The sequence below is a fragment of the Dicentrarchus labrax genome, unplaced genomic scaffold (genome assembly GCF_905237075.1).
Source record: "Dicentrarchus labrax unplaced genomic scaffold, dlabrax2021, whole genome shotgun sequence".
NCBI lineage: Eukaryota > Metazoa > Chordata > Actinopteri > Moronidae > Dicentrarchus > Dicentrarchus labrax.
This window is the reverse complement of record NW_026136710.1, coordinates 3,368,225-3,395,759: the sequence shown is the minus strand read 5'-3', so window position 1 is coordinate 3,395,759 and position 27,535 is coordinate 3,368,225. Positions and strand designations below refer to the sequence as shown.

Here is a 27,535-nt window from a genome sequence, read left to right as displayed (position 1 = left end):
TTATTTCGGAAAAGTCCTTCTTATTATATTTCTCAAAGTCAGGTAGTGAAAAAAAGCACTATTTGTGGTTTTGGTACTCTACGTATTGTATGGGCACTAAATTTCAAACCCAGGTCCACAGATCATCCTCAGGGGCCCCCGCAGGCCCCAGGTTTATTGTGTGTCAACAGGTTTGTGGTAATTTGATTAACTGCAAATTTGTTTGGGAATACGCTCCACCAAAGTACAATATAAACTGAAAGCGGTATTGAAAAGGTGAAAAGGTGCACACTAAAGGTTCCCTATGGAGCGCCATGGAGCTTGTTTTTTATGAGTGGGTCCCCTTCTTGTTTGTCTTGTGCACGTGCACGAGGGCGCTCATGTACCTGTGGGTGACGCGATACACATTCCTTTCAGTGCTTCCACTATAGTGCACTATTTCACTGAGCTACACGTGGCAGCAAAGCACCAAGAAACACAGCGATGCACCAACAAAACACTGCAAGAAGAAACCATCTTTGCAAATGTTTCATGAGAATAGTAATGCATTATACACTCAAGGATATACGATGTGTTTTTTATGTAATACTCAATTATATCACTTTGTTCTGTTTGTTTACAAGTAAAGGCTCTGTTTTATAGAGGGGTACAAGCTAATTTTAAAAACTTACTATTAGTTTTCACCTCCATCAAAAGGTGTATTTGATCTTTGAGAGAGGTAGATGAGAGGATCAATAACGTTTTTATGTCTGTGCGTTAAATATGGAGCAGGAGGTGCTTTCTCGGAAAGAAAGAGAATGTCAAACTATTACTTTAATAGCATTAAAACTTTGTGTACTAAGAAACAACCTCATTTTTGTAGTATTGTAGCAACATCTTAAGTTAGCCACATGATTTTGGACACCAACACCTGGATGAAATATCTTAATTTGAACATTTCTACATTTATTGAACACCAACGGTAAACACCATATTGTTGAGCGTGCCACACCGCTGAGCTTTTGACCTCCAGAAAATTAGACCCAGTCTTATTCAACCCTTTGTCTACAGACTTCAGAATTAATATGATAAAACTGCTCAGACAACAGCCCTCCAAACACATCCAGCCTGTGAGATATTACATCATCTGAAGGAATGTATACAGAATTAACGACGTGTTCAAACATCTGTGTTAGCTTTCATTACTCGGGCCCATAAAACCCCGGCTATTCTAAAACAATCGTGTTTACATGGTCTCTTTTAGTCGGCCTTTCCTGAGGCTGCAGAAGGGGTGTTTGCCTTCCTAACAGACACAAATGTCAAGTGTGCACAGTAACTTAATACACACACGTGCACTGCAACGGCCTTCAAATACTAATCAAAATAAATGAGATACCACAAGTCTGCGTCCACTGAATACAGATGTGAAAATAAATAACCCAAGACTGTAGTCTGAATGTATGAAAACAAATTACCACTTATACAGTAGATTTATGATACTATCAGTTTTTTTGGCCGAAATCCAGCTGACAGACACCAACACTCACTCTCATACACAAATAATTATCAGATAGTCTGAAACTAATTAACCCGATGCATTTAATCCCTCTTTTTCCAGACGTGATTGAAGTGAGTCTGGCTACGCTTGCAGCTACAGTGTTGGGCTTACAGACATTTGGCCACCAAACACAAGTTCATATTCCACCTGTGTACGTGTATATTACCCCTCGAGGATCGGTAAAGAAGCCAAAACAATCAAACACAGGTGGTCATTTTCAGGGCTCTAATTTTTGGCACGAGGCAAACACTGAAAATAGTTAACATATGAAGTTATAAATCACTGCCATTTTATTTTATTATTTTCTTCCAAACACATTTCACAAACTAGGGCTCATTGATATCATGAGTCATTTTTACGGAGCGTTTTTTCTTTTGAAACTTAAAGCTGCTGTACTCAATATTTTTAAATTAACAACGGATCAGATGTCTATGCGTAATGTGAAAGGTGTAACTCGTAGTGACAAACCTACAGAGAATTATCACCTGACACAGTTCGCCTCAGCTCTGTGGAGCGTTTTAGTATCTTTACGCTAATTATTTCAGCGGTTTTATGGCCCACAACTTTACTCTTTAGATTCAGATTTTCTTCCAGATGCATCAGGCAGCAGTTTTCAGCCCCAAAAAAGCTCTAAAAGAAACAATACTTGCACAACACAATAAGAGGAGATGAAGTTTGCAACTAGCTGGTGAACACAGAATTAAACCACTAAACAGCCAAATATTTCCCCCAGGAGTTGATGGAGACCAAAACAGAGGTAAAAGAGAGTAAATATTGGACTTAAATTCCTCATCATGGCTTCAAATGAAAGCTAATGTTGCTCAGTATCTGCTGCACATGTAACAAGGCAATTGTTTGCAAACATGTTTCTCATATTACCTTAATAAGGTGATGATATGTGTGATAAAGTGTTTCCAGTTTGTTTCAGCTGCCCTTTTTGATACTTTATATTAGAACCTCTCTTATTTCATATGCAAAAGAACTGAACTTAGCTGGAGAGCAGAAAAATTAAAGAAAAGTCTATTAATTAATCAACATAACAAAAAAAACGGCAATTCTGATAATCAATTAATCATTTCAGTCATTTATTCTCTCTTTCCAGCTTCTTAAATGTGATAATTTGCTGCTTTTTGCTGTCTTTTATCACTGGAAATGTAATATATATTAGGGCTTTGGACTGTCACCTTGTGCTCTGGGAACTTGTGACTGGCATTTTTCATTAATTTCTCATAATCAATCTATCAATTGATAATGAAAATAATCAAGACTCAGCCATACGTACTCTGGAGGACACGGCTCAGTGTTGCAGTCTCTCTGGTTCTCTGGAGGTTTGCTGTCTGGGTCACAGTAGCTGTTCTGGACCACCGAGTTATCATCCAGCCTCTTACACACCACTTCCTGCTTCTGGGAACCTGCAGGGGACGACACCGATCAATAAGGGCAGGCACAGAACTCAGCTGATATCGCACATTAAAACCCCCATTCAGAAACATGGAAGGCCGGCCGCCGTGTATGAGCGCTGTGTTTGAGCGGAGATGGTATCTCTTTCAGCCTGTAGCAAATCCAGACATGTAAATTCCTGATTCTTTGCAGGATATCTTGGCAAATCACTTTTACAGAGCAGAGAGCTCTTTACTTTGGCTTCTAATGGAGAGAGTGAGGGCTACCGTATCGGTGTCACACCTCCCACTGTGTGTGTGTGTGAGCATGCATGTGTTTTCTATGTGTGTGAGTGTGTGTGTGTGTGTGTGTGTGTGTGTGTGTGTGTGTGTGTGTGTGATGCCATACCAACTCAGAAAGGGTCTGTTTGGGCCCTCGTGGGACATATCCCACAGCAGACTTGTCTGGCAGTTGTAATGAGATATGGATGTGTGTGAGTGAGTGTGTGTGCATGAAGTATAGAAAATCTACCCATCTGTGCTTGAAGTGAAATACAGTTTGGGGGAATAAATGCGAAGCATGGGGTATAAGAGCTTCAGTTGTAAGGCTGTCAAAAGGTGTTTTTCATAGGTTTTATTACTATAGTGATATATTAAACAACACTTTGTGATTAGCTGAGCTAGCTGTATCGAATGGGTGCGTGATTAAATAACATTTTTACTGATTTAAAGCTCAGCGCGGTCGGAGCTGCACAGTAGACACAAATTAGATAATTTGGATCAACAATGCAAAGGCATGTTTACAACACTGGAAGGCCATGTGTGCTTCCCCATCTAAGGAATAGATTCAAACTTCTGCTCTGGACTTGGAAATCCTTCCTCAGAGAAACCCACATGCTTATTCAGTCATGCTTTTACAAAATATTACAAACCCGTCCAGGCCACACTTGACAACTGGGAAGAAACACTATTTATTGTTACATGAAACCCATTGCTTTTGGGCTAAAAGGTTTGGTTTAGTCATTCTTGAGGCTATGGTCAACATTTCACTGTGGTTTCAGATTTTGGATGTTTGACTTTGTAGGACAAGCGCTCCAGAAGAGTGGCCGTATCTGTGTGCAGCGCTGGTAAACCAGAAGCTATGCAGAGCAGCTCATTCACAGAAATTACACCATATTCATTACTCTGGCTAAAATATGGAAAATATACATATTGAATTTATTAGAGGGCTGAATCTCAAGCTATAAAGTAATGATTTTGGAAACCCATCGCAAATTATGATACTGGGTTTCCACACACGGCTCTTCAGCATTTGTGTAATTATTGGTTGGGGAAGATTTACAGAATGACACACGCACACACAAGATATGGAGTATTAAATATTTGAGAAGGTTAGAAATATTCAAAAAGAATTTAAACACCCACAGCGTGTTATGGTATTCAACACCAAAATGCTTGGAGTGCTCTTTTTCAAAAGGCAACCGGCCACTGGAGCTCAGCAGAAGGTCGACAAAGAGAGAAGACGGTATTCTTCTCTCATAGAAAAATACATTTTAATAATGAAAACTTGTACAGCAGTTTTATAAAATCAGTCTTTGTGTAGCACTATTTACTCTAAATATTAATTGTATTATTACATTTATTAATATATATATACAAAAACCATGTAACATAGGCAAATTGGAGAGTTTGGGCACCTGACAGACACCTGACAGGAGTAAAGAAAGTAGCTGTGATTTAATCAACAGTAACTAAATGCATGAAAGATATTTTTTATATGAGCTGCTGATTGTAGAGATTTCATTTTCAACACAAAGTGCGTTTCTGTGCACCTGTTTTTATGCACATTTTAGATTTGGGAATAAGAAAGTTGAGAGGAAACACTGGAAAATTCAAAAAGAGGTAAAAATATTAGAAAGACGTTTTTATTCTTGGAATAGTTTGTGTATCAATAAGAGCCAAAGGCAAACAGGAAACAGGCTTAGCATATAATAATGACGTACATGAAGCATGTGCCCTAAACGTCCACTGAAGAGATGAAACATCAGATCAGTGTGGAGCGATAAGGAAACTGTAACGTGTCTCAAATAAACTAATGCAAACAAACATAAATGCCTTATTTCCATCACATTTTAAATATAATTTTTCGTTTGTCGAGGTTTGTACTGGTGGTTGTTTAATTACATTACAGTGGTTCATTGGCACCTAACTGGAAAATTACCACCAACTCCTAATGTTTGTCTTAGTATTGGATGGAAACGCATTAATTCGCATTTTAATTTGCAGATTTTCTGGGAATTCTGTTAAAATTTGCACTAAATTTGGATGAAAACTTGCATACAACAGGCTGCAGCTATGTTGCTGTGACCATTAAAGGAGGAAACATAGCTGCAGTCAAGCCTCGCAGTGCTGACTTACCTCCAGCGCAGGTAGCCGAGCATTCAGACCAGGGCAGGTGGTGCCAGGAGAAGCCCACCTCGTTGTCGCCACTTCCTGTGCGCTGGATGGGCACGTTGAACTTGTAGCGTATTCCCATGTTCTGTTCCTGAAGGAGGACCTGCAGAGGGGGAAGCAAACAAAAGGTGAGGACAGAAAAAGGGAAACAACAGGGAAAAAATAAGAAGGTAGGTACATTTAGTAAAATGTCTGTGCTCATTAATCTTCATCTGATTTTTTATCCATTCACAAAGAGTTGATTCTTGTTCTTGAGCTTAAATACAATGAGTTTTTGGCCACTTAATTAGATACCGAGCAACATTAGCACTTATTTGGAGTCGTGTTTATGTCTGCATGACAAATTTAAGTCCAGTACTCACAGTTTTATCTCTGTTTTGGTCTCCACCAACTCCTGAGAAAAATGTCTGACTCTTTATTTGTTATATGCTTCACTGTGTTCACCAGCAAGTCTCTAACATTGTCTGTCATTTGGTGCAGGTAGTTTGTTTTTTTGAGCTTTAGTGATAGAAACAGCTGATAAGAGCACAAAAGCAATGACCTGAAAGATGCTGAAAAGCTCTACAGAGTTAAGAGGAACCACATAATCAGGCTTTGTGTGGGACCTCATTTACATTACAGACAGTGATTTGGACCATTGTTAAGAAACAAATATTGATTAGATGAGCTTTAAATGCAGTTTGAGCATTCTGGATCAGGCTCTGGTGGTTTATATTAGTCTGCTGGATGCAGAGGGAGACTGAGGGAGTCGGGCTTTGCAAGCCGCAAAGAAATGGCTAGTGGTCGAGTGGCCAGTTGCTCGTCTATTCCAGCGGTGCTGTGTGGTCTGGTATTTTCAGCATTCATGTCAAGGCAGAAACCACCGAGTATTACGACAAGAAAATGCTCAGTTGCCTCACATTAACACACAGAGCGGCACACAAACGTGCAGAGAAAGAAGTGCACTCACTATTTAACATGCACAAGCGAGCTCCAGTTCAACAACACAGACAGTCACCAAATCAAGTGACATTGTGTTTGCATTCAGCCAAGACAGTTTTTTTTTTTCTCAATATCCACAAATAAATATCTTTTAACCCCAAACCACTGGCTGAGGGTCATCCAAGGTTAGCAGCCAGATCTTGAGTTTAAGACAGACCAAAATACAGCATAAAATGCACAAGACGACCAAAGAAGTACAACCATAAAGTTGCAAAGTGAGATGAGTCGTTTAAAGTGTCCAAGTTTCTGGAAGTTAAAGTCCCATTCATTTTCTGCCTAGACAATCTTGAATGGTTGAATGGCAGCTGGAGGATTTCCATGGCTTGGATGGAAATCAAACTCACAAGATGAACAACTGTGTTAGACTGTATCTGCTTCTTTGAGGTACGAGCCTGTGTACATAAAAACATAAAGGTACCCCGTGAAGTTTTTGGCCACTAGTATCTTTGTTTGTATCTCACGCAGTGATGCAAGGCACATTCCTGCCTGTGGGTTCACTTCTAACAAGCAAACATGGGTGTAAACAATGCAGCTTTCAAAATATATTTTAAAAATGAGCTTATTGCATTCGACACATTTGTTGGATGTGGATACAAACAGTGCCTGCATTGGACCAAAAAAGGTGCCAGTAGCCTAATTCATAACATAACCCTAATTGTTTTGGTGTTTTTAATCCTCTTTAGACAATTTCAGTACTGTTAAGCTAGCTGTGTTTACAAGGAGATGCAGTTACACAATACCTCACCAGCCCTGTATGCAGGGTTTTAGAAATACAGAGGTCTGAAAACTAAACTTGCTAGCAGGGTTTTGGGGCATCAAAGCATCAAAGTAGTTCTTTTTATTTAACATTTTTTATTGTATACCCCTTAATTTTCAATAAAAACTCAATAAAAAAGGGGACAAAAATGTGTACTGGCCCATTTCAGCCACTGATTACATGTGATGTGTTTGCTCAATATAAAAATAACTTTGTCTATTTACAAGAAAACTCCACCGGGTACCTTTAAAGAGAGAAGTCAGTTACAACTTTTGAGGCAGTGAGAAACATCCGATCACTGAGCTGAAGATGGTGATGCATGCCCCACTGCCGGTGAGCAGAAACCCAACATTATGTTTCCTGGAAACCTGATAAAACATTCAGCACCTTAAATCAGGTCACTGAGAGATTCTGGGTCAATCTGGCAACCATGGCAGTGATTTGGTCCTGACAAAACATGTTCATGCCTCTGAGTAGCCTCTTTTTTTATAGCAGTGGCTGAGGCTAATGGGTATTGTAGTATTTAGAGCCAGGAAAAACACGTTTTCTAAGAAATAAAGGACACATTGGAAGGCAGAGCTGTATTCAAATGGTTGCAGCTTCACTACTAGATACCACTAAATTCTACACAATGCTCCTTTAAAATGGCTAGAATCAATAGTTTTTTCAGGAGCTGGTGGAGACCAAAAACAGAGCTCAAAGAGAGTGAATACTGGACTTATATTCATCAGGTGGACACAAACACGACTCCAATGAATGATAATGCTGCTTTGTAACTGCTTGACGGTCTGATATATCAACTTATTGCAGGTTTAAATTGTCCTGTGTTTCTATGTTGAGGATATCGTTAAAAGAAAACTCTCAAATCTGAATATAGTAAGTAAACACTTTCTATCATTTACAATCAATTATTATTTATTACCATGACAATCAGGTTTTCAGTGGTGGCTCCCAGCGCCTCTAAAGACTCCGGTTCATCAGAGGGTCTCTTGTAGTGGAAGGCCGTCCCCGCGATGTCAAACTTCCTGGGCCAGTCGATGGTCCACGCTCCGTTGATGTAATAATCATCCCCTTCGGATTTCAAAGCTAGGAAACCACAGAAAACGAGAAAATACTTTTAGAAAGGCGAAATCAAAAGCAGACTAGGAACGGTAGCTGAGACAACAGGTGGAGGCAATCATCCGCCGTGATGTCACTGCCGTTGTTCATCTTCATCATCATCATTTTCAGCCTCTCCCATGTCACTGACAACTTTCTATCCCTCGACAGACTGAGCAGAAACACACACACACACACACACGTACGTTCACGTGCACCGACATGTACATACGTCTAATTTAGGAAGAGAAAGAAAACACACTTCAGGTGAAAGCCTGGACGAATCTCATGAATACCACTCTGTCTGGTTGTCAAAACAAAAGTTGGTCTCCAAGCACAACAGATCTGAAAATATCCACTTTCTCTGCGTTGAAATGGGGCCAAATTGAGGAGAAACGATCCAACCCGCTTGCTATTCTGTCTCTCTGGCTCGTGCTCTGCAGATTCCCCCTCTGCAGCTTTTTAACGCAGATTGGATGAAACAATAATTTGCTCCTCTTTAACATATCGCAGTCCCCTTCTCAGTACATTCATTTCCAGCACTAATTGTGAGCATTGTGATTTGGTTATTTTAAACAGTGCAGCTCTATTTTTCTCTCTATTTTTATATTGTCTCGCTTACTTTTTGCTTTAATAAAACATTAACAAAGGCAAACTTTGCTGACCTAAATAGTAAGCAGTCAGACAATGCTGCAAAAGAAAAATATTATCTTTATCACTGGGGGTCACAGATGAAATTCATAACACAATTACAAATTGCTTGGAAGGGAAAATCTCGTCCAACACAATAGCCAAAATTGCACTCTTTAAACTTTGATATATAGACATCATATCCCCCATAATCCTGGTGGACCAGGCAGCTGTCACCACGGCCCTATAAATCTGATGCAGCTCTCCGGTTCAAAGTGTAACTTAAGCCCTCCATCAACACCATCCGCTATAAATTCAACACGCTGTCACATGTCTTTCTCTTGTTAATGAAAGGACACAGAACTGGCTTAATTGAATCCGGTTGTTTGATTGTTTTGGTCTGACGCTGCCAGTGTTGCAAATAGTTTTTGTTTAGTCTGGAACAGAGCGGATGAGTCTGGTGCCAAGCTGGCCATCACATGTGTTAAGATTCAGGTTTTTTTTTTTTTTTTTACAGACCCTGTTTTATGGCTTCACATTAGGCAACGGGAGATTAAATGATGGCATCTTCTAATTTGCCCTTGCCAAAACACAAGGAAATCCCAGGAAATGTGGTTGACACAGAACTGAACAGATAATAAGAAACAGCTTGATGTCGCAAATTCACACTGCAGTGAGCTACAGGCTCTGCTGACATTGATGGATTGATGGTGAAACAAGACTAAGAGTCTACAGCCACACGAGACTGTACTTAAGACACAGCTAAATGCCAAAGTCATCATGCTAACATTCTCACAGTGACAATGACAGCGTTCATACGTCTAGAGTCACTTAGGAAAGGGAGGTCAAATCCTTCTTCTTTTTCTGGAAGTGGAGGCCATATTGAATTCGAAGGCATTAGGTTATGTTTTATCTAGTACACTGGTTCTCAAACTATGGTACTGCCTCTAGTGGTAAGCAAAGGAATCTCCGAAATACAAAAAAAAAAGAAAATTGAAAACGCATAATACTGCCAAAATACTGCATAATAAGTATTGCATTTCCTGTCATGTTTTGTCCTAATATCGGCCTGCGACATGGTCACATTCATGAACATGGCGTAAATATACATCCATGATTAGTTACGAGGTAAAATGTGCTGGGAAGATAGTGAGTGGAGGTAAAATAAATGTTACAAAAATACTTAAATTGTGGCTCTAAATGGGACCCACTGGGCAGAGACGTGTGGACTGGGAGGACCCCTTTTCCACCCGATTAGCTCTGGTTTTGAACCGGTTCCATTCAGGATAATAAATAAATAATCTTTTTATTAAGAATAAACCTGCCTCCTGTGTGAACCGTGAGTAGCTGAATCGGGTCGGCACTGGCGGTACTTATAGAGCCTAATATTTTCTGAGGTGATAAGCGGTGTAGAAAGTATGAGAAACGCTGATCTAGTATTTCCAACAGTTTGCTTATGACAGGTCCCTGCCACAAGTAACCTACTCGCAGACCCGCCTGTTAAGTTGTAGACGATGGAGGCACTCGCAGGTCCTATCTGACCACTTCTTGATTGATATGTGATTAGCTAGCTTTCAACTGACCTCCCGCTGACCAATCAGAAACACGAAGCAGGATAATTAAGCCTTTTTGTGCAGTTAGCATGCTAAGAATGGCTAATTAGCACTTAACACACAAGTGCAGCTGTCATTAGTTTTGCAGGTATTTGGTCGTAAACACAAAGTAGGTAATTATCCTGAGGGGGAACATAAACCAAATTTCATTATTGTCAACCTTGTGGTTGTACGAGAGGGTAAATCAGGGGATCACAAAAGTCAGTGGAACAAATACATCTAATAGATGTTAATGCTAAATATTTCTGCCCAGCTGATGGCGCTAGAGGAAACGTCAGGGATCACAAAAGTCATTAGGATTCATCCTCTGGGCGCCATGAATATCTGTGCCAAATGTGATGCCGATCTGTCACAAAGTTGTTGAGAAATTGAACTAAAAGACAAAAATGTCGACCTCATGGTGGATTCATCCTCTGGGGGCCGTGAATGTTTGCACAAAATCCAAAGCTCACAAAAGTGGAAATCCAGCAAATTCTAAACGGGACTCGACCATTTCGAGGCCGTCACTTACCGATATAATTCTTCGACATGGCAAGTTCTTTGATCTCGATGTGAACCGATCCTTTTGGGATCTGAACCACCTCCATGTAGCCTGGAAGACAAGGACAGGGCTCGTTAAGGTTGGTATTTTTCCCACTCAACCCCCACCACCTCGCGAGAAGACAGAAAGTTACATATCATGTTAGGTAGGAGTACATATAGGATAAATTCAAAACCACCCAAAAAGGACAAAGCAGGAGGACAAAACAATCCCCTCCTTTTTTTACAGTCACACACATACACACAGTGCACACACAGTATTTTTAGATGGTTTACTAGCCATACCATAGAAGGAGAAATATGTTTTCTCTCTCTCTCCTGCTCTCTATAGACGACTTCGGGCTAAAGCCAGCACCATGTCCCTATCTCCTTCTGCTGATTCCTTCACTCCATGATGTAATTAATGGGAAAAATATTATGTTTTGATCTATACTCTGACAACTTAATTCTAAATAGGCCAAAACATATGCTCTGTCGGTGGGTGACAAAGGCAAAAAAAAAAAAAAAAAGAAAGGCACATTTCCATGAAAGATTATCTTCCTGGCTTCGGGGATGTGTTGGCTTTTGGACAAAAGTTGCTCCAAATGGACGATGAGTTACTTTGTTTTCTTCACAGTCATCTCCGGTGGCTTTAAGTTTGTCACATGTGGTCATCAAATCAAAACACACTATCTCTGCTCATCCTTTTCACACTGAGTGAATCAAAGAAGCCTGAAAGCTGCTGTATAATAGATCAGTGGAGATATAACAGAAACCTGAGGTGACAGGATGTCTGAGTCCCTCTGGAGGAGATATGTTTTACCTCCTCTGGGGAGAGACTCGTTGAAGAGGCCCTCGGTCGCCTCGCAGGTGCTGCCGTCGCCTCCACACACGCGGCACCGGTCTTCTTTAGCATCAGAGCTCAGGATGTTGTCGCAGCCTACATGCTTTAAAGCCAACACACAAAGTCAGAGAATGAGCATTGATTTAATTTAAGACTGAACAATGGATTCGGGACTTCAAGCATTTTTACTGTTAGAAACAATGGGAATAGTTTCACATTTTGGAATATACATTAATTCGCTTTCTTGGGTTAGATGAATTAAATACGAAGCTAAAGCCAGCAGCCATTTAGCTTAGCAAAAAGACTGTAAACAACATCCACCGACCAGCACCTTAGGGCCCTGATGGCATGGCACCACGCTACCTGGGTGAGCTTATCACCTGTTAGTGATTCCTCGGTCAAGACCAATGGTGACAGGGTGTTTGTGCTGTTAGAGCTCCAACCCTTTCCTCTACCTGAGGAACTTCATTGCCTCTTTTAAATCATCTCTCAAGACTTTTACATATTGGCTTTTTCTTAATTATTGTATTAATTTATCTGTTCTTTTATGTCTATAGCTGTTTTATATAATAGAGTTTAAGTGTCAGACTATTAAGACGCCAGTTTCTAGATGGATACCACATAATAGTGAGCATCAAATTGTGTATTAATCCACTTCAGAAAATAGTACTCAGTTTGAGTAACATTTTTAATGAAACTATACAACTGTGAGCTGTTTTTCAAGTTTTACTTATTTATTAGAGCGTATGGGCTTGAGGCTGCAGACAGGGTTGGAAAGTCATAAACTACTGAGTCACAGACTAACACATCATTGGTTTTGGTCTTTTTAGAGGATTTGTTGACAATAAGAAAAATACAGAACAACGTCGGACTGATCCACAACACAGCTACGTCGATACAAGCAGCTGTAATTGCTGGCAACTTGGCATCTTTGGTTTTTACATATAAAACATATGAGATGTCATAAAACATTATGGTCTCTGAGTGTTTAAACTAGACGGACGAACAGATAATAATGTGTTGGCTTCAAATAAATTTTAATATGGAGGCCGTATGGAGCCCATTAAATGTTTATCTGTGCTCAGTTTGTAGTGATTGCTTCATCGGTGCTTGATTGGTAATGCCTCGGAGCGTCAAAGGTGGAACAGCGGTATGCAGAAGATTTTGATTGAAGGTAAGATTTTCATTATTTTTGAATTATTTTTCCCCCTTTAAAAGGCTGCAAAAACACCAGCAGTATATGGGCTCATTAGTGGATCTGCAATATTCAAATATTTGTTACATGTTGGGCCAACGGTCTATGGTTGAGTCTACTGCGGTATATATAAGGAACAATTTGAATATTTTTAACACATTTTACATCGGAGGAAACATACATTTGTGACTCTTATTGCAGTGCTGTTATAGTGTTGAGTGTACTATATGTTGACACCAATGTACACTTTAATTATCTTCTTAAAAAGATTTTGCACATAACTTTTATAGTTATTTATTATATAGTTCTTAGCATCTCAAAATGACAAGACTGTGTGGTGTTGAACAACAACAGAACATAACTGAACCAAAGTATTAACATGCTTGCTGCTTTGCTGTGTCTAAAATCACTCCCTCATTCACTACTTAATATAATAGATGTCACTCTACAGCAAGCAGTAAATATCAGGAAGGGGGCTAAATAACACTCCAACTTTAGGCAAAATGTTGGTGATGGAAAAACTGGCATGGCCATTTTCAAAAGGATCCCTTAACTCTCCTGTTTGCAGACACTTTATGCTAATCCCATGCAGTTTCTTGCATGTGGTAAATGGGTTATTTTCGCTTAGTGTATTTGAATATTTCTGCATGCTGGGGTCCCTAAACAGTATTGGAATAAATTAAGTAAATAAAGTCAGTGCCCCTCTTGTGTCACCCCAGTCAAAAAAAGTCTGGAAACGCCCCTGATCCATAATTAAAATAACTGTTAGCAGCAGCCCGACACTTTACAGAGCATACATTTCAGTAAGATAGCAAACATAAATTGTGCTGTACTATTATAATAAACAGGGAGTGACTGTTCCAGCCAGTAAACTGTGTGATAACAGCTTATCAACTGTGTGTTAATGCTGTGTGACAATACAACTGGGAGGATTCCTGTTATCACCAACACTTCCACTACCTCCTTTGGATCTCCCAGTTCTTTCTACTCTCACTATCTCCCCCCTCTCTCCCTCTCTCTCTCTCTCTCTCTCTGTCTGTCTGTCTCTCCAGCACCTGCAAACAGCAGAGCAGTTTTGAGTGTTTCTGAAAGCTTTCCAAGCAGACAGTGTTCTAGAGATTTATCACAGTGTGGCAGTGAACCCGGAGAGCCAGCCTCTGAAATAAAACGACACGGTGGATTCAGACTGGAAATAAACCTGCAATGCTGCTTTGGTAGGGAATATTCCACCTCTCAGAGTTCTCTTCCCATTAAAACACACACCATGTTGTGTTTTTATATTAGAATCAGAGTAATGTTGTTGGCACCAACGCTGCGTGGTCATGCCAAACAGGAATCAAATTGTACGGTCAGGTGGAAGTCAAAGCAAATACTTAAAGCGAGCAACCAAAAAGTTATTTCAGCTGCATCTCAGAAAATACTCTGAAAACCCCCTCATCTCTACATACACACACAAACTGTACAAAAATGATTTATGCTCGTGAAAACAAAGACAGCACCAACTGCCAACTCCTTTCAGTAAAATGTTATTTTGCCTTGTTATTAAATCAGCCTTTTCAAATATATATAAAATCATTATTCAATCAAAACAATGATTTTTTGTGTTTTATTTATCACAAAACAATCCCGGTCGAGGCTGCAAAGCCCTGATAAGAGTAAAAAAAAGAGAAATGCCAGTCATGTGATCACAATCAGCCACAATCAGCAACTCAAAGGCTTAATTGTTCTTCACTGGAGAATGGTGCAGTCCTGTGCTTCGGCAGTCGTGTTTACGCAGTCAGTATCTCGCTAACTGTGTTGCTGGAGATAAAGACTAACACAGAGGATGAGGAAAGCAGAGCTAGCATGTCAGTCTAGCTGTAATTTGAAATACTATCAGGGCTGTGTGTCATTGTGTTATTTCAAGGCGGGAGATGCATTCTTTTTTTTATTGCATCTGACATGTATTTCTCATGCAAATCAATCTTCATACTGGATTCAGTTTGGCACAGGGCCAGTTAATGCATCAACATGTCATTTCATATTCTGCATATTTGCCTGATTTGCTGTAATCAAACAGGATTGATCACATATTGAAATGATTAATTCCTACATTAGGGCCTATAGTATATTAAGTATCTGAATTTAATAAGAAAATGTAATTTTAGGGAGCTTTTTTAACATCTGGCGAGTGGCGATGAAAGAACACGTGAGCATTTTGCATTTTCTAAAAAGATCATCTCAACTCAAGGTCCACTTGCTTGCATTTTCCAGAGCTTTCAACCACATCTTACAGTCTTCCTCAGCCGGTGAGCCTCGGTTTGGAACTTGGTCACATGACTAGAGGCGCAGTCAGCTGAGGAAGATCATAAGTCTAAAGTGGTAAGTGGACCTTGAGTTGAGATTTTCTCATTAAGTCATACTTTATAAACCTAATCATAATCATTGAGCTCCAACTTTGGCAGACTGAAAACTTCAGTTTATTAAAGTACAACTTGGCTTTTATTTATTGGCTATGAAAACATTTGTACTCATCAAAATAATGTGGCCACATTGCCAGTGTTAGATCCAGCAGACGATCAGACTGCCACTTTATTTGGAGCTAAAACTGAAAATGATCTAAAAGTTTCCATATGTTAGTTACAACAGGTCAAAGTTTAAACAAGAAGTTGGTCAGAAGTGAAAATTATGTCACACATTTCTGTTTTTAATCGGTTTTTTTTAGATTAAACGGTTCAAATGCACTACAGTAAGTGACTGACTGTCATCAGCTCAGCAGTACGTTCAGTCTGTCGCTGGTGCAACCTGTTACATTCAGTTTAGTGCAAATTTAGGCTTATGAGGACATTTTATTACAGTTCATAGCTCAGCAACTGCAACTGCAACTGTTATCACGTCGTGATTTTAGAGAGCTTTTAACAACGGTTGTTTTCATTCACAGGTGCATCGATGCTAAAAGCTAAATGCTAATCTTCAGCACAGTCAGTTTGAAGTGTCAAAGACTGGTTTGTTTGGGAAATCATCTTCATCATTTAACTTGGGGTTTGTACAAGTGTCCTCAGCTTCTGACTGCTCGTGTTTGTTGCCCTTCTGTTATATACCGTCCTGTTCTTTTAAGACCTCAGTAAAAGAGAATAAAACCGAAATTGGCAGAGCATCCTAAATCATGTCATCGTGTGGATTTGGGCTTATAAATGACTCTAAGAACCATATATGCCAAAGCACTGCTCCCTTACCTTACACTCTCCATTGATGCAGATGTCTAGAGAGTCAGCCTGACATCGGGTGCCGTCTATGACTGCAGGAGAGCGCTCTGTGTAGAAATTATAGCCCTCTGCCAAGCAGTTCAGCGCACAGGGCTTCACGCCACCTGGGTTACACAGAATACACACAAACAGAGCACATCGTTATCTAGAGTTTAAGCCTGCACACAGAAAACAGACAACATGACCTAAACGCTTATAGAACAACTCAAGAGATAAATGATAAACAACACATAGAGACCGGCAAACACTGGTGTTGTCCCAGGACTTGCAGCCAGCTCTGGGATCTCCTCTCCCACTTGTTGACAATAATAATCATGTGGAGTAAAGTCAGCGGTGCTCAGATCTAAAACCCAGAGCCTGACGTCACTGTAACACTGACACCAACAGAGACGGCACTCGGCTGCCAACAACAATTACACTGACGCAGGTTATCTGCTGTTTTTATATTACGGCCCCCGGCCCGAGGAACGCTGTATGTCAGGAGGTGATGGATTTGACAAAACAGAGCCCTGTGATAAAAGAGATCTAACTTAAGCTCTTCCATCTCTCAAAGAAAATAAAAGCCGTGTTTACATGCTTCGAACTTTTATCACTTTTTCTTGTGTTTTTAGTTAAGTGGATATTTTCCATGATCTGCAAACATCAAGGAGAGAACGTAGGGGGAGAATGACACATAGCCTGAGCTCCTAAACTCCTGCCAATAACTGTGATACAGTACAATAGCACTTCCACCCATTCTGGCTCGGTCAGATAACTTCTGATCCAAAAAGAGGCCAAAGAATGAGCCCCGGGTCCTTCTTCTGGGAAGATTCTTGACATGAAATGTGTAGAGGCGTCTTTCCAAAATGTAAAATCTCCCAGGGTGGACGAGGAGCAGATCTAGAAAACAAGCGAGGGGGGGTCGCGAGCACACTGCGCAGTGTACAGGAATCTGAAGAATTCACTATCCCCCCCCGTTGGTGTTAACTTGGTACACGAGACAGGCCGGCCTGCTGACTGTCATTTGTGACGCAAATAAAAGATGACAGCTCAGCACTTTAAAAATACTAGAGATTGGACGTATTCAATATTCTGGTTTGTGAAGAAAACATTAAGTGTGTGAGTCCCCAGCTTGGTTGTACCCTCAGTGTCAGTTATTAAGTGTTTAGTTATTTCTAAAAAAAAGCCACTTGTAATTGTTCCCCATTGAAAGCTATCCTTTTTGCTACGACTGGAAAATTTCAAATTCTAATTGGTAGGTGCATTTAAAGTAGAAGCTATCTCAGGAGAACCATACACTATTGCTTTAAATGTGAATTAAAATGTCAATATAGTTCTCAAAACTACAATATAAATGTGCAAATTTTCATAAATATCATAGAATTGTGGGAAATGCACTTTAAAAAATCTCTAATTAGGACCCCCACAGTGTCTATGCCCTGGTTACACCCTTGCTAATGAATCTCTAATGTTCAGTTTGGATTTATGAGTTGGTGCAACCTGGTCATGAACTCACCACCAGTGTAAGGCTTCCAGTTGTAGTACTTTCCACGGAAAGGCATGCTGTCAAAATCAGCGCACTGCTTCTCTCGGAAATCACGAGATCCTACAGGGCAGGCCTGCGATAAAAGAGTAAATACTTTAGAATTTGTGATGCTTAAAGTTTTTCTTTGAGCATTTGAATCATTTTCAAATGGTCACACAAAATATGAACATCTATTGAAAGACTCCTGAAGCTTGATGTACAGTATAGCTCCTCTGCCTCTCTTACCTTACCTCCTTTTCTTTCTGTTGCATGCTTTACCAAACACGGATAATCATACACAAATTATGTACGGTTGTAAGACTTTCTATCCACGTTTGCCTGGAAACGGTTGTTGTTTTCTCATGTTGTTATTGACATAAAAGTAGCTTTCTAATAAAAGTTAAGTATATAAAAAAGGGGCTTTCATTGAGTTGTGTAAGCTATCACAGTGAATCGTGAGTCAATACAGACTTTTCTCATCAATTTGCTATTAAACTGCATTACCGAGCAATGATTATGTAACTTCGACAAATAAAAAGTGCAGACTTGATGGGTTATACAACTCAAACAAGTTTTTAAGAGTCTGCAAATTGATTTTCATGCCATACGGAAATGAACGGAAAGCAATGCATAGCTGTTAACGTCAGGAAAAAAACATCCATAAATCTGAAAATCGGTGGCATCCATTCAAAAAAATGATCCGAAAAATAAATTGAAAACATGATTTAAACACTGGAATGGTCCTTTAAGATCTTCAGACGCAGGCTAGTGAATTATGTGCAACGATTATTCTGGGAAGCTTTAATTTGCATAGACAACATCATTATTAACAACTGGACAAAGTCAGCACAAAGATGTCACATTTTATTTTCAGACACTAAAACAGACTTGTTTCTTGGAATTCCTAATTGAGAGCCGTGTGTTTTGCATTTGGAGGGATTGCTTTGTTTTCATGTGTGGATGTTGCTCCAGTAAGAGGAGGTAAAAAGTGGAAAGAAACACTTTATTGGTGTGAAAAGGTCCTTAGAAACCCCAAAACACTCTCCCCCAGGACAAATAAAAGATCTTAGGTCAAAGCTGTATTTCACATGCTGAAAGCGTTCCACATTGGAGCGGGCCATAGGGAAGGCTGAGCCACTTTCATTACCACTCAAGTGTTTTGCCAATATGGCAGCTTTAAACCTGCACATCAAACATGCAGATTGAGTCAGAAGAGACAGAATAATATTATTACAAGTGTGTGTTGAAATGACAACACAGGGCCAAATGAGATTTACATGTGCCAACACGTGTTTGAAGAGAAGTAAAAAAAAAAACCTCAAATGTCACATTAAAATGATTATTTTCATTATCGATTAACCTGTTGTTTAAGTTTTGACTAATCGATGAATCATTTTGTCTAAAAAAAATAGCCAGAAAATAGTTCATAATCATAAAAAATCACCTAAGAGCCCAGAGAGACGTCTTACAACACCAGTCCAAAACCCGAAGAGAAAAGCCTTTAAATTTAACCAACTGGAACCAGACGATTTTTGTTGTTTCTTCTTGATAAATGACTGAAATGATTAATAGATTATCAATATTTTTCCGTTGATTTACTAATCAATTATTGGACTTAACAGCATTATTGATGTAATACCACGAGCCTGCCATGGCGCGACCTCAGACTCCACTCTCTAGAGTTAAAGGGGAACTGCACTGATTTTACATGTTAAAGTCAGTTTAGTAGTCATGTGGAGTGCTGCAGTACACAATCTGTGACAACAGCTGTACAACGTCTTCCGTGGCTCTTCAGGAGCTTAGTCAAGTCTGAGAAAATGCTCATCCCTTCAGTAATCTTGGTTTAGGTTTAGGTCATTACGCTGCATGCTAGCAGCTCTAGAGGATGTCAGTTGGTCAACCACGCTGGTGCAGCCTGAAATATCTCAACAATTATTGGATGCATTGAATTTAAATTTGGTCCAGATGTCCTTGGTGCAAAGACGATGAATCCTAGTGACTTTGGTGACCGCCTGACTTCTTCACCTCTTCTAGCGCCACTGTAAAGTTGACATTTGGCACACATCCATGTCCCTGGATAATTTGTAATAATTTTTGTAATCCCTTAATTTGCCAATTAGTGCCATAAACAGGATAATACGGTTATAATCAATAACCTAGCTAATACTAATACTTTTGTTTATGGCTAAATCCCTGTTAAAACTAATCACATTCCAAAAAAGAGACTTGAGATTCAGATTTGGCTTGGACTTGCATAAAAAGACATACACTCAGCAATATTAAAACACAAAGCAACCTGCAATTTGAGTAGTTGTCGACCAAATACTCTTATACTTTTAATTGAGTAGGTTTGCCAAATAGTAATATTTACTTTTACTTAAGTAATTCGTACGGTTAATATTATATATATACATTTCTACTTCAGTTGCGATTTTCAGTACTCTGCTACCACTAAGTCTTGTTAATCTGTTTCTCTTAAGTCCCTCTACTTTATGGAAGTATAGCACTGAATTGTGCTGGAGCTTTAATGTATATATAAAAACTATAACCTACATATTTGAGTGTGTCAAAGCCCTCTTTCAATAGCTCCTGCATGAAGCATTATGCTAATAGGAACAGCCTTTATAATATAAAGTAACCTCCCACAGGACAGACGTAGTAGCAACAGGAAGGGAGGGAGGCAGCATTAACAAATAATATCTGACCACTGATCAATGTAAAAATAGTCGGGATATAAACATCAATTTATGTGTGTAAGTGTGTGAGTATTTGTCATTGTATCGACATCTGGTGCTCTCACACACACGCACACACACACACACACACACACACATCTCCCTGGACAAGGTGTGGTCAGTGTGATGAAATAGCGGTTAGGGATGTTGTTTGTTTTCCAAAGAAAACACTCAGTGCTTGCTCTCAGCTGTTATTTTTAAGACTTGCGGTTAAATGTCCACCAGGGCCCTAACTATTTCAATTTTCACCTTGTGAAAAAAAAGCCCACCTAGAAATAGCTGAACAGAGATCTCAACTCGCAGCCATGTTAAATATTTGTTTAAAGCTTTGCTCCAGACCCAACCTCTGTGAATCGCTTTTCGTGGAATACACTCTGAAACTGTCATCATCGTTGACTCAAGTGAAATGTCACAAACAATATATGGACTACGAAGTGACAAAGAGACGAATAAACCCAGAGTTACCGGGGGGAATATCGAATCACCGCCTGTGCATTTTTATCATCGTCTGTCCCGCGTTCCAGGAGGAAAACATGTCAGAAAGCTTAACGTCGGTGTGATGCTGCTAGGTAATGTGCTCCTTATAAAGCCTTTCCTAAGATAGCACGTTCTGCAGGAGCAAAAACGTGGAGCAGCAAAGAGGAGGTTCAGAGCTCGAATCCATCTCAGGTCAGAATGCCTCAACAGACCGACTGTCAACCAGAGCGGAGCATCCATCAGGGGGACAGTTTAGGTTCCAAGTCACTTGTGTGCTTTGTTTTAAATACCGAGCAGACAGAGTAAAACAGGGAAGGCAAAGAAATGAAGAAAACTCACGTCGGTGTTACAGGATCTGTAACGTTTCCTCTCTCCGAGACAGTACTTGCCTCCTCCAGACGGGCTGAGAGACACAGGAGAATTGAATGAGCGGGGGGGACGTCTTCAACACATCACATCAATAAATTACAATCACACAGTTCTTCAAAGAAATCATCTTTGGTGGCGTAGCGAGTACACGAGGAAGGGTTTGGTGAATGCAGGTCATGAAACAGGCCTCAAAAAGTCTCTGCCAGAAGACAAAGTGTGTTTGTGTGTCTGCTTTTGCCGCTTTGCTGAGCATGTGTGCCAATGATTCATTCATGAAATCCAAGCTGCTCTAAGAGCTCTTAAGTGTGACATGCCATTTAGATTTGGGAGAGAGACTACAGTCCTGTAACCTCAGAACTCTCTTTCTCCTTTTCTACTCTTCACTGCACATCTACTACATCTATAAAGGGTTTGTTTTTCTTCTCTTATCATCTCTTTCCCTCTTCTCACCTTCATTAGCCTCCCTTTTTCCTCCACGACTATTTCCACTTCACTGCAAAAAGCTGTGAGACAGGCTCTGTAATGAATGTGTGAGAGGCTGGTCTGGCTGTGTTTTCTCTGCCTCCCTCCTCTTTGCACCGATGCCTGAGCGGCAGCGATCACCTTACACAGGTGTTCCACATTATGCCGGTGCCTTCTCCTCTTCCCTCCTCCTTCCTCCCCCCCTTTTTTTCCCCCTTCCCTCTGCTTCAACCCTGGCTCTTTCTCGTGTCTTCCCATGACGTGTTTGACGTAATATCTAGCCTCCAAAACAAAAGGAATGCAACTCTGGAAGAAAGATAAAGATCCCAAACGTCTACTTGCCAGACGAAGATGCACTGGACAATGATTTGTCTGGCGAGGACACATGAGAGGCCTTAAGACAAAACCACACAGCACTATAATCTGCAGTAGAGAGTGAGCTGTGTGTTAACTGATTGCACACGCTGTGTCAGTGCAAACAGCATGAGGACATACTACAACCTTAAAGAACCTCCTCCTGGTGATTATCTCTCAGACACTTTAACTTTTGATAGAAGAAATAACACTTTCTCTTACAAATAAAATGTTGAAATCATTGGCAATCAAACAAACGCTTACTCAATTTAATACACTCAGGGGGTTTCCTGCAACAGCATTATTTAGTCTGTGTGTGACCACTAGCTTAAGGTTTCTAACGTTAGCTGCAGGTTCATCACTACAAGGAACACCTTTCACAGGGTTACTGAATAAACATATTGCTTATAGCTGCTTTCAAGATGAGAGTAGAACGAGATCACAAGCAGGAAACATGATTCCAGGGATAAGATATGGTGTGTTTACTTTTTTAATTTAAATTTGAATCTCTTAGATGTTAAATAATAATGTTATAGTAGAGATAAGAGTCAGAAAGTCAGAAAACCACAAAATAAAATATATACCAGACCATAAATATACCAAATAAATACCAGACCATGTCAGGCTGTAGCAGGAATACCCTTGAGAACTGAATAAGTGTTTGGCTTATTGGTTATGAGTTTAACTTTTAGTTTATTTGAAGAATAATTTGGTATTTCTTCTTTTGGGCACAACTTCCTGGAAAATAATGCATCTGCAGTGGCGAGGTTTGTAACTGACCAGCCAATACATCATCAATCGAACTCTCTCTGCTTTTCTGTCCACAGCCCATACGTTTACACTTATGACTGACTACTTACTGACCAGTTTCAACAGGAAATAGATCACACTGATTGATCGCTATCTTTTTGATGGGATCTTTAAAGCTCTATGTGATAAACTGTGTGTGCTACCGGCTGATATATACTGTTTCTGTGCATTATAAACAATAAATACATCACTTTCTGTTTGGCTTTGCTTGTTTACATCCTGTGGGAGTCAACAACAAAAAAATAAAATCAAAAGTTAGTATTTAAAGTCATCACATAGAGCTTTAAAGGCTGCTTTTCCCCAAAGGAAGTAGGCATCGACCCATTAAAGTATTTTACGACTAATTTGCTATCTAATGAGCTCTACTCCCACTGGGATACAACATACATCCACACAGCATACACATGTGCACACACACACAAACACACACCTGTAGGCAGGACCTGGATGTGTGTGTTCAGCTTGCTGTGGCTTACTTTGCCTACTTACGCTGGGCTGTCACAGTGCCTCATGGAGGAGGATACACCGCCCCCACAGGTCCTGCTGCACTCCCCCCACATGGACCAGGGCCCCCAGCCTCCGTCCACACTCTGAGGCCAGGTACCGAACGCCACACACTCCCCTTGGTAGCACCACTGGAGCAGCAGAAAGAGAGAGAGAGATGGGGAGACGTTGGTTATTATGCAGCAGAGCTGAATTATTTTTTCTTTTACAACAAAAAGACACATTAACGATTATTTTAGGGTCTTCAGTTGAGGCGAGACTCGCGATAACACGCAACTTATTACAACACAGAATACTTAAGTGTCAGTTTTACAGTTTTCCAACAGTTATTAGCTTACTATAAATTTATGTGCATCTGTGTATAGTGAAATGTAGACTATACAGAACCTGACTGATGAAGTTTTCCTTCAATAACACAGTCTCTTGCTTTAAACACACACACACACACACACACACACACACACACACACACACACACACACTAACTAGTGATTACACTTTTACTCACCCTATAATTTCATTTCCGCATTAGTCCTGTTATTTCTCCTCTCTTACCTGACATTTTCCATTTAGTTATTGCTGTCCTGGTTTCCTCCTCCTTGAGCTTTATTGATTTATTGATTTATAGTTCATGATACTGAAGTCAGGTTGTGACATTTTTAGCATTAAAGGAATAGTTCACCATTTGAAGATATGTGCTTATTTGACTGCTTTCCGAGAGTGAAAAAAGAATATTTATATAAATTGTATGTCTGCCTCATTACAGCGAGACTAAGAATCTTCCTCTTACAAATGAAATGTTGAATTCATAAGCAATTAAACAAATTTCCTTCCTTGTGTGGCCACTAACTTATGGTTGCTAACATTGGCAAACCTTTATGACCTAGTTCTCCAGTTGTGCTACTGCCACAGTGAGTATTTGCATTTAGCATCGATCCATATTTGCACTTGTTGTTGTTTTCCAGTTTTTAAGTAGGTAGGTCGTGGTGTTATTAGCCTAGCTTAGCTTAAAGACTGGAAGCGGGAGGTATCAGCCAACCTGGCTCGTATAAATAATAATTAATATAAATTATGATGTAAGTTAACATATAAGATGGGGAGGGAACTGGTTGTTCCAGAAGTTACCTGAGGGGGAATGTTGTACTATTCTCCTGAACATATTCTTAACTTTAACCATTATTTTTAGCTTAATTAACACAACATCTTATACTGATTTAGCATGTGTTTGTATTTTTCATTCATGTTTCCAGAGTACTGTGAGGTGTTTTCAGAGGCAGTTGAGGGATGGAAAGCACCATGCCGTGTTTCAGGAGTGTTTTAAGCCTCGTGCTAAGCTGTTCAGAGTTCCAGAGGGAAGAGGGGATCAGAGACGGCCCTTTGTCTCTCCAACTGTGTCAGTAGGTTAAGAACCCAGAGAGACTGGGACAGTCAAGGTGAGGGCTACGTTGGGCCACTGTCCTCTTTCGCTGACTTACTCATTCACGTCCTGAGACGCTGTCTAAACAAGATTAGCAGTGGGAGCGAGGAGAGCGGGGATGGAGAGATGACGGAGGGATCAGGACACAGCAGGGAAACCGACTGGCAGAGGGGAGGGAGATGAAGTCTGCTTTCAAACTTGGAGTTTCTGCGAGTCCAGAAAAAAAACACAAAAAACCTCCTCTCTGTTGGTCAGTTTCTGTCTCTCTCCCACCTCCCTCTGCCCTCTCCCCCAGTCCCTCTCTCCCTCTCTCCCTGCTCCTGTTGGAAGGGCCTCTCTCCATTACACGCTGGGTGAGAAATGGCTGACATTCATATTCCTTTGAAGCTGTCCCCCGGCAGGGGCAGACGGGGTATGCCACTGGATCTCCTAAAGCTGCTCCAAAAGCTGTTCCAAAGCCCCCCAGGCTCAACCTGGGGCCCCCTGTGTTGTCCAGGACCCTGTCCGTGGGCCCCGGTCCTCAAAGGCTCCACTGAGCTAATGGTAATCACGGGTGACAGCTCGTGACACTCTCCTATTCTTCCCTTTTAGACCTCGGACCATCCGGTGACAATGGCTGCCGTAATCCGTGTTAAAACTGTCTCCCCTAACCTGGCTGGCATCAACAGCGGGCTGATGACCTAAAGCCTGGCCTGCTTGCATGTGTGTGTGTGTGTGTGTGTGTGAGTGTGTGTCGTAACACCCGTTGCATGAGTGCACATTCAGGGAATGGTACCCCTTCCCAGAGTGGAATAGATGCAAGTCCAGGCAGTGAGGTACCACTAGCAGAGGCTAATATCTGCCCACAGAGGACTGTACTGAAGCGCATCATTAGCTACTGCACTAATTATGTGTGCAACCATTAAAGGGATGGTGTTCTCACCTCTAGACTAGTCATGATGTAGGTATTTCGGCATCTTTTTGATCCATTTACTGACATTAAATTAAATTATTTTCAGCTCATACCACCGTTTTTAGCCAGATTAAAGGCAGAATATTCACTTTGCATTTGGTGGGGTCACACCATAAAGCTCTGAGGCAAACTGTGATTTGTGATTTGAACAGCTAGCAGAGATATCGTGGGTCAACCATGCTTTTATTTCTAAAGAATGTGGTTGAGGTCTTGATCTAACGCAGGTGAGGGAGGTGTGAGTGGAGGCAGGAAACCCAGAGAACCTCACTCATCCCAAGATATCACTTGGAGAATTGATTTTTTGGTAATTTGTGTGAATCTTCAACATTCAACATCAACATTTGATGACTTACCCCTTTGTCAATGCTGCCGGTCTGGCACAGGGTCCCCTCTGCAGCAGGGATACTGTTAGTTACACAGCGGTTGCTTTTGCTAAGGCACCAGAGCTCTCTACACACTTCCTAGGAAAGAAGGCAAAAGCAAGTTGGTCAGAATAAATCAATTCAGCAGACTGGGGGGTGGATTGCTGAATAAGGGTGAGAATGATTTATCAGTAGCTTTTGGTGGTTTTCCTCTTGTTGTTTTTCTTCTGCGCTCTGACAGCTGTGAGAGAAAAAAATGAACACAAACATCACGGAAATTCGTCTATAAATCTGCGCGATTCCAGATCAAATCAGAGGATGAGAGGAGTTGATGAGACCGCATCCAGACCGCAGAGACGCATCCAGCTTCGAGAACCCATATGCTTTGCATCACAGTGCATCTTGAGCAATACGCCAAGGGTCATCGGGTGCTGTTAATGTTCTATTATGAGAAATGAAGAGTCAGCTGGATCAACACCATGACTAACGTTCGCTCACGTTCACCTCAGGACCACATGGGACCGTGACATCAGTTCAAGAAATCCAATTTCTGCTTCTTAGGGGAAATCAAGAGTGAGCAATAGGCCCCCCAAGTCTTAGATAAAGACGACTTGTAGGCCTAACAAATATCTTTAGTATTACTGAGTGGTCTGAATAAACATCTCCGTCTTCTCCCTCCTCACTCCTCAGTCTGGAACATAAGGAGAATCCATTTAGATTACTAAAGGAAAGGAGTGTGTGTGTGTGTGTGTGTGTGTGTGTGTGTGTGTGTGTGTGTGTGTGTGTGTGTGTGTGTGTGTGAGAGAGAAGGAGACAGTGAGTAGATAGCACTAAGTTGCCCCCAAATAAATAAAACCATAAAGTGAACACATGTTACGAGAAGAGCTCTGCACAACCTTGCATTAGATTTCACATTAAACCCGACTGGGTTGATTCGCGTCACGACTTCAAAGACTTTTACAGGACAATTGTGTACGGCAGAAGAGCAGGCTCATGAAGAAGAGTTACGATCCCGCGCATAGATTCTGACCTCCGGGGTCAGTAAATATGCCACAGCCCTGCAGCTCCCTGAGCCTATCCAGATTAAATAAAGCAGCAAACTGCCGCTCTCTGGTTGCAGCGACTCCCCTCTGCCAGCTGGTTTCAATAAGCCGCCCCGCTGCTCTATTCACGATCTGGGCCCTGCTGAAAGGTCAGCGGCCCAGGCCTTAACGAACATGGATGCGGGCCTGATGGATTTACGCTAAGAGAGAACAAGCCGGCAATAAAAAGGGCAGGGGCACTCAGTAAGGGCCTCGCTAATACAGCCATCAAAGGTTGTTTGCTTTTCATACCTTCAGCTTCCAGTGTCGCTCAGC

General features: G+C 40.8%; 1 protein-coding gene across 3 annotated transcripts in view; it reads right to left on the bottom strand.

Annotated features, from left to right (window-relative positions):
• Positions 1-27,535, bottom strand: part of adamts6 (ADAM metallopeptidase with thrombospondin type 1 motif, 6) — a 64,901-nt gene that overhangs the window by 11,430 nt on the left and 25,936 nt on the right. For 2 of the 3 annotated variants that reach the window (XM_051412164.1, XM_051412165.1), the window contains exons 12-21: positions 26,169-26,276; positions 23,432-23,577; positions 21,287-21,350; positions 17,727-17,829; positions 16,202-16,335; positions 11,771-11,894; positions 10,940-11,020; positions 8,010-8,173; positions 5,314-5,452; positions 2,799-2,928 (exon numbers count right to left, since the gene is read on the bottom strand). In XM_051412164.1, coding sequence (XP_051268124.1) covers positions 2,799-2,928; positions 5,314-5,452; positions 8,010-8,173; positions 10,940-11,020; positions 11,771-11,894; positions 16,202-16,335; positions 17,727-17,829; positions 21,287-21,350; positions 23,432-23,577; positions 26,169-26,276 — 1,193 coding nt within the window. The remainder of the gene's footprint in view (positions 1-2,798; positions 2,929-5,313; positions 5,453-8,009; positions 8,174-10,939; positions 11,021-11,770; positions 11,895-16,201; positions 16,336-17,726; positions 17,830-21,286; positions 21,351-23,431; positions 23,578-26,168; positions 26,277-27,535) is intronic. The other variant, XM_051412166.1, reaches the window with a different exon arrangement.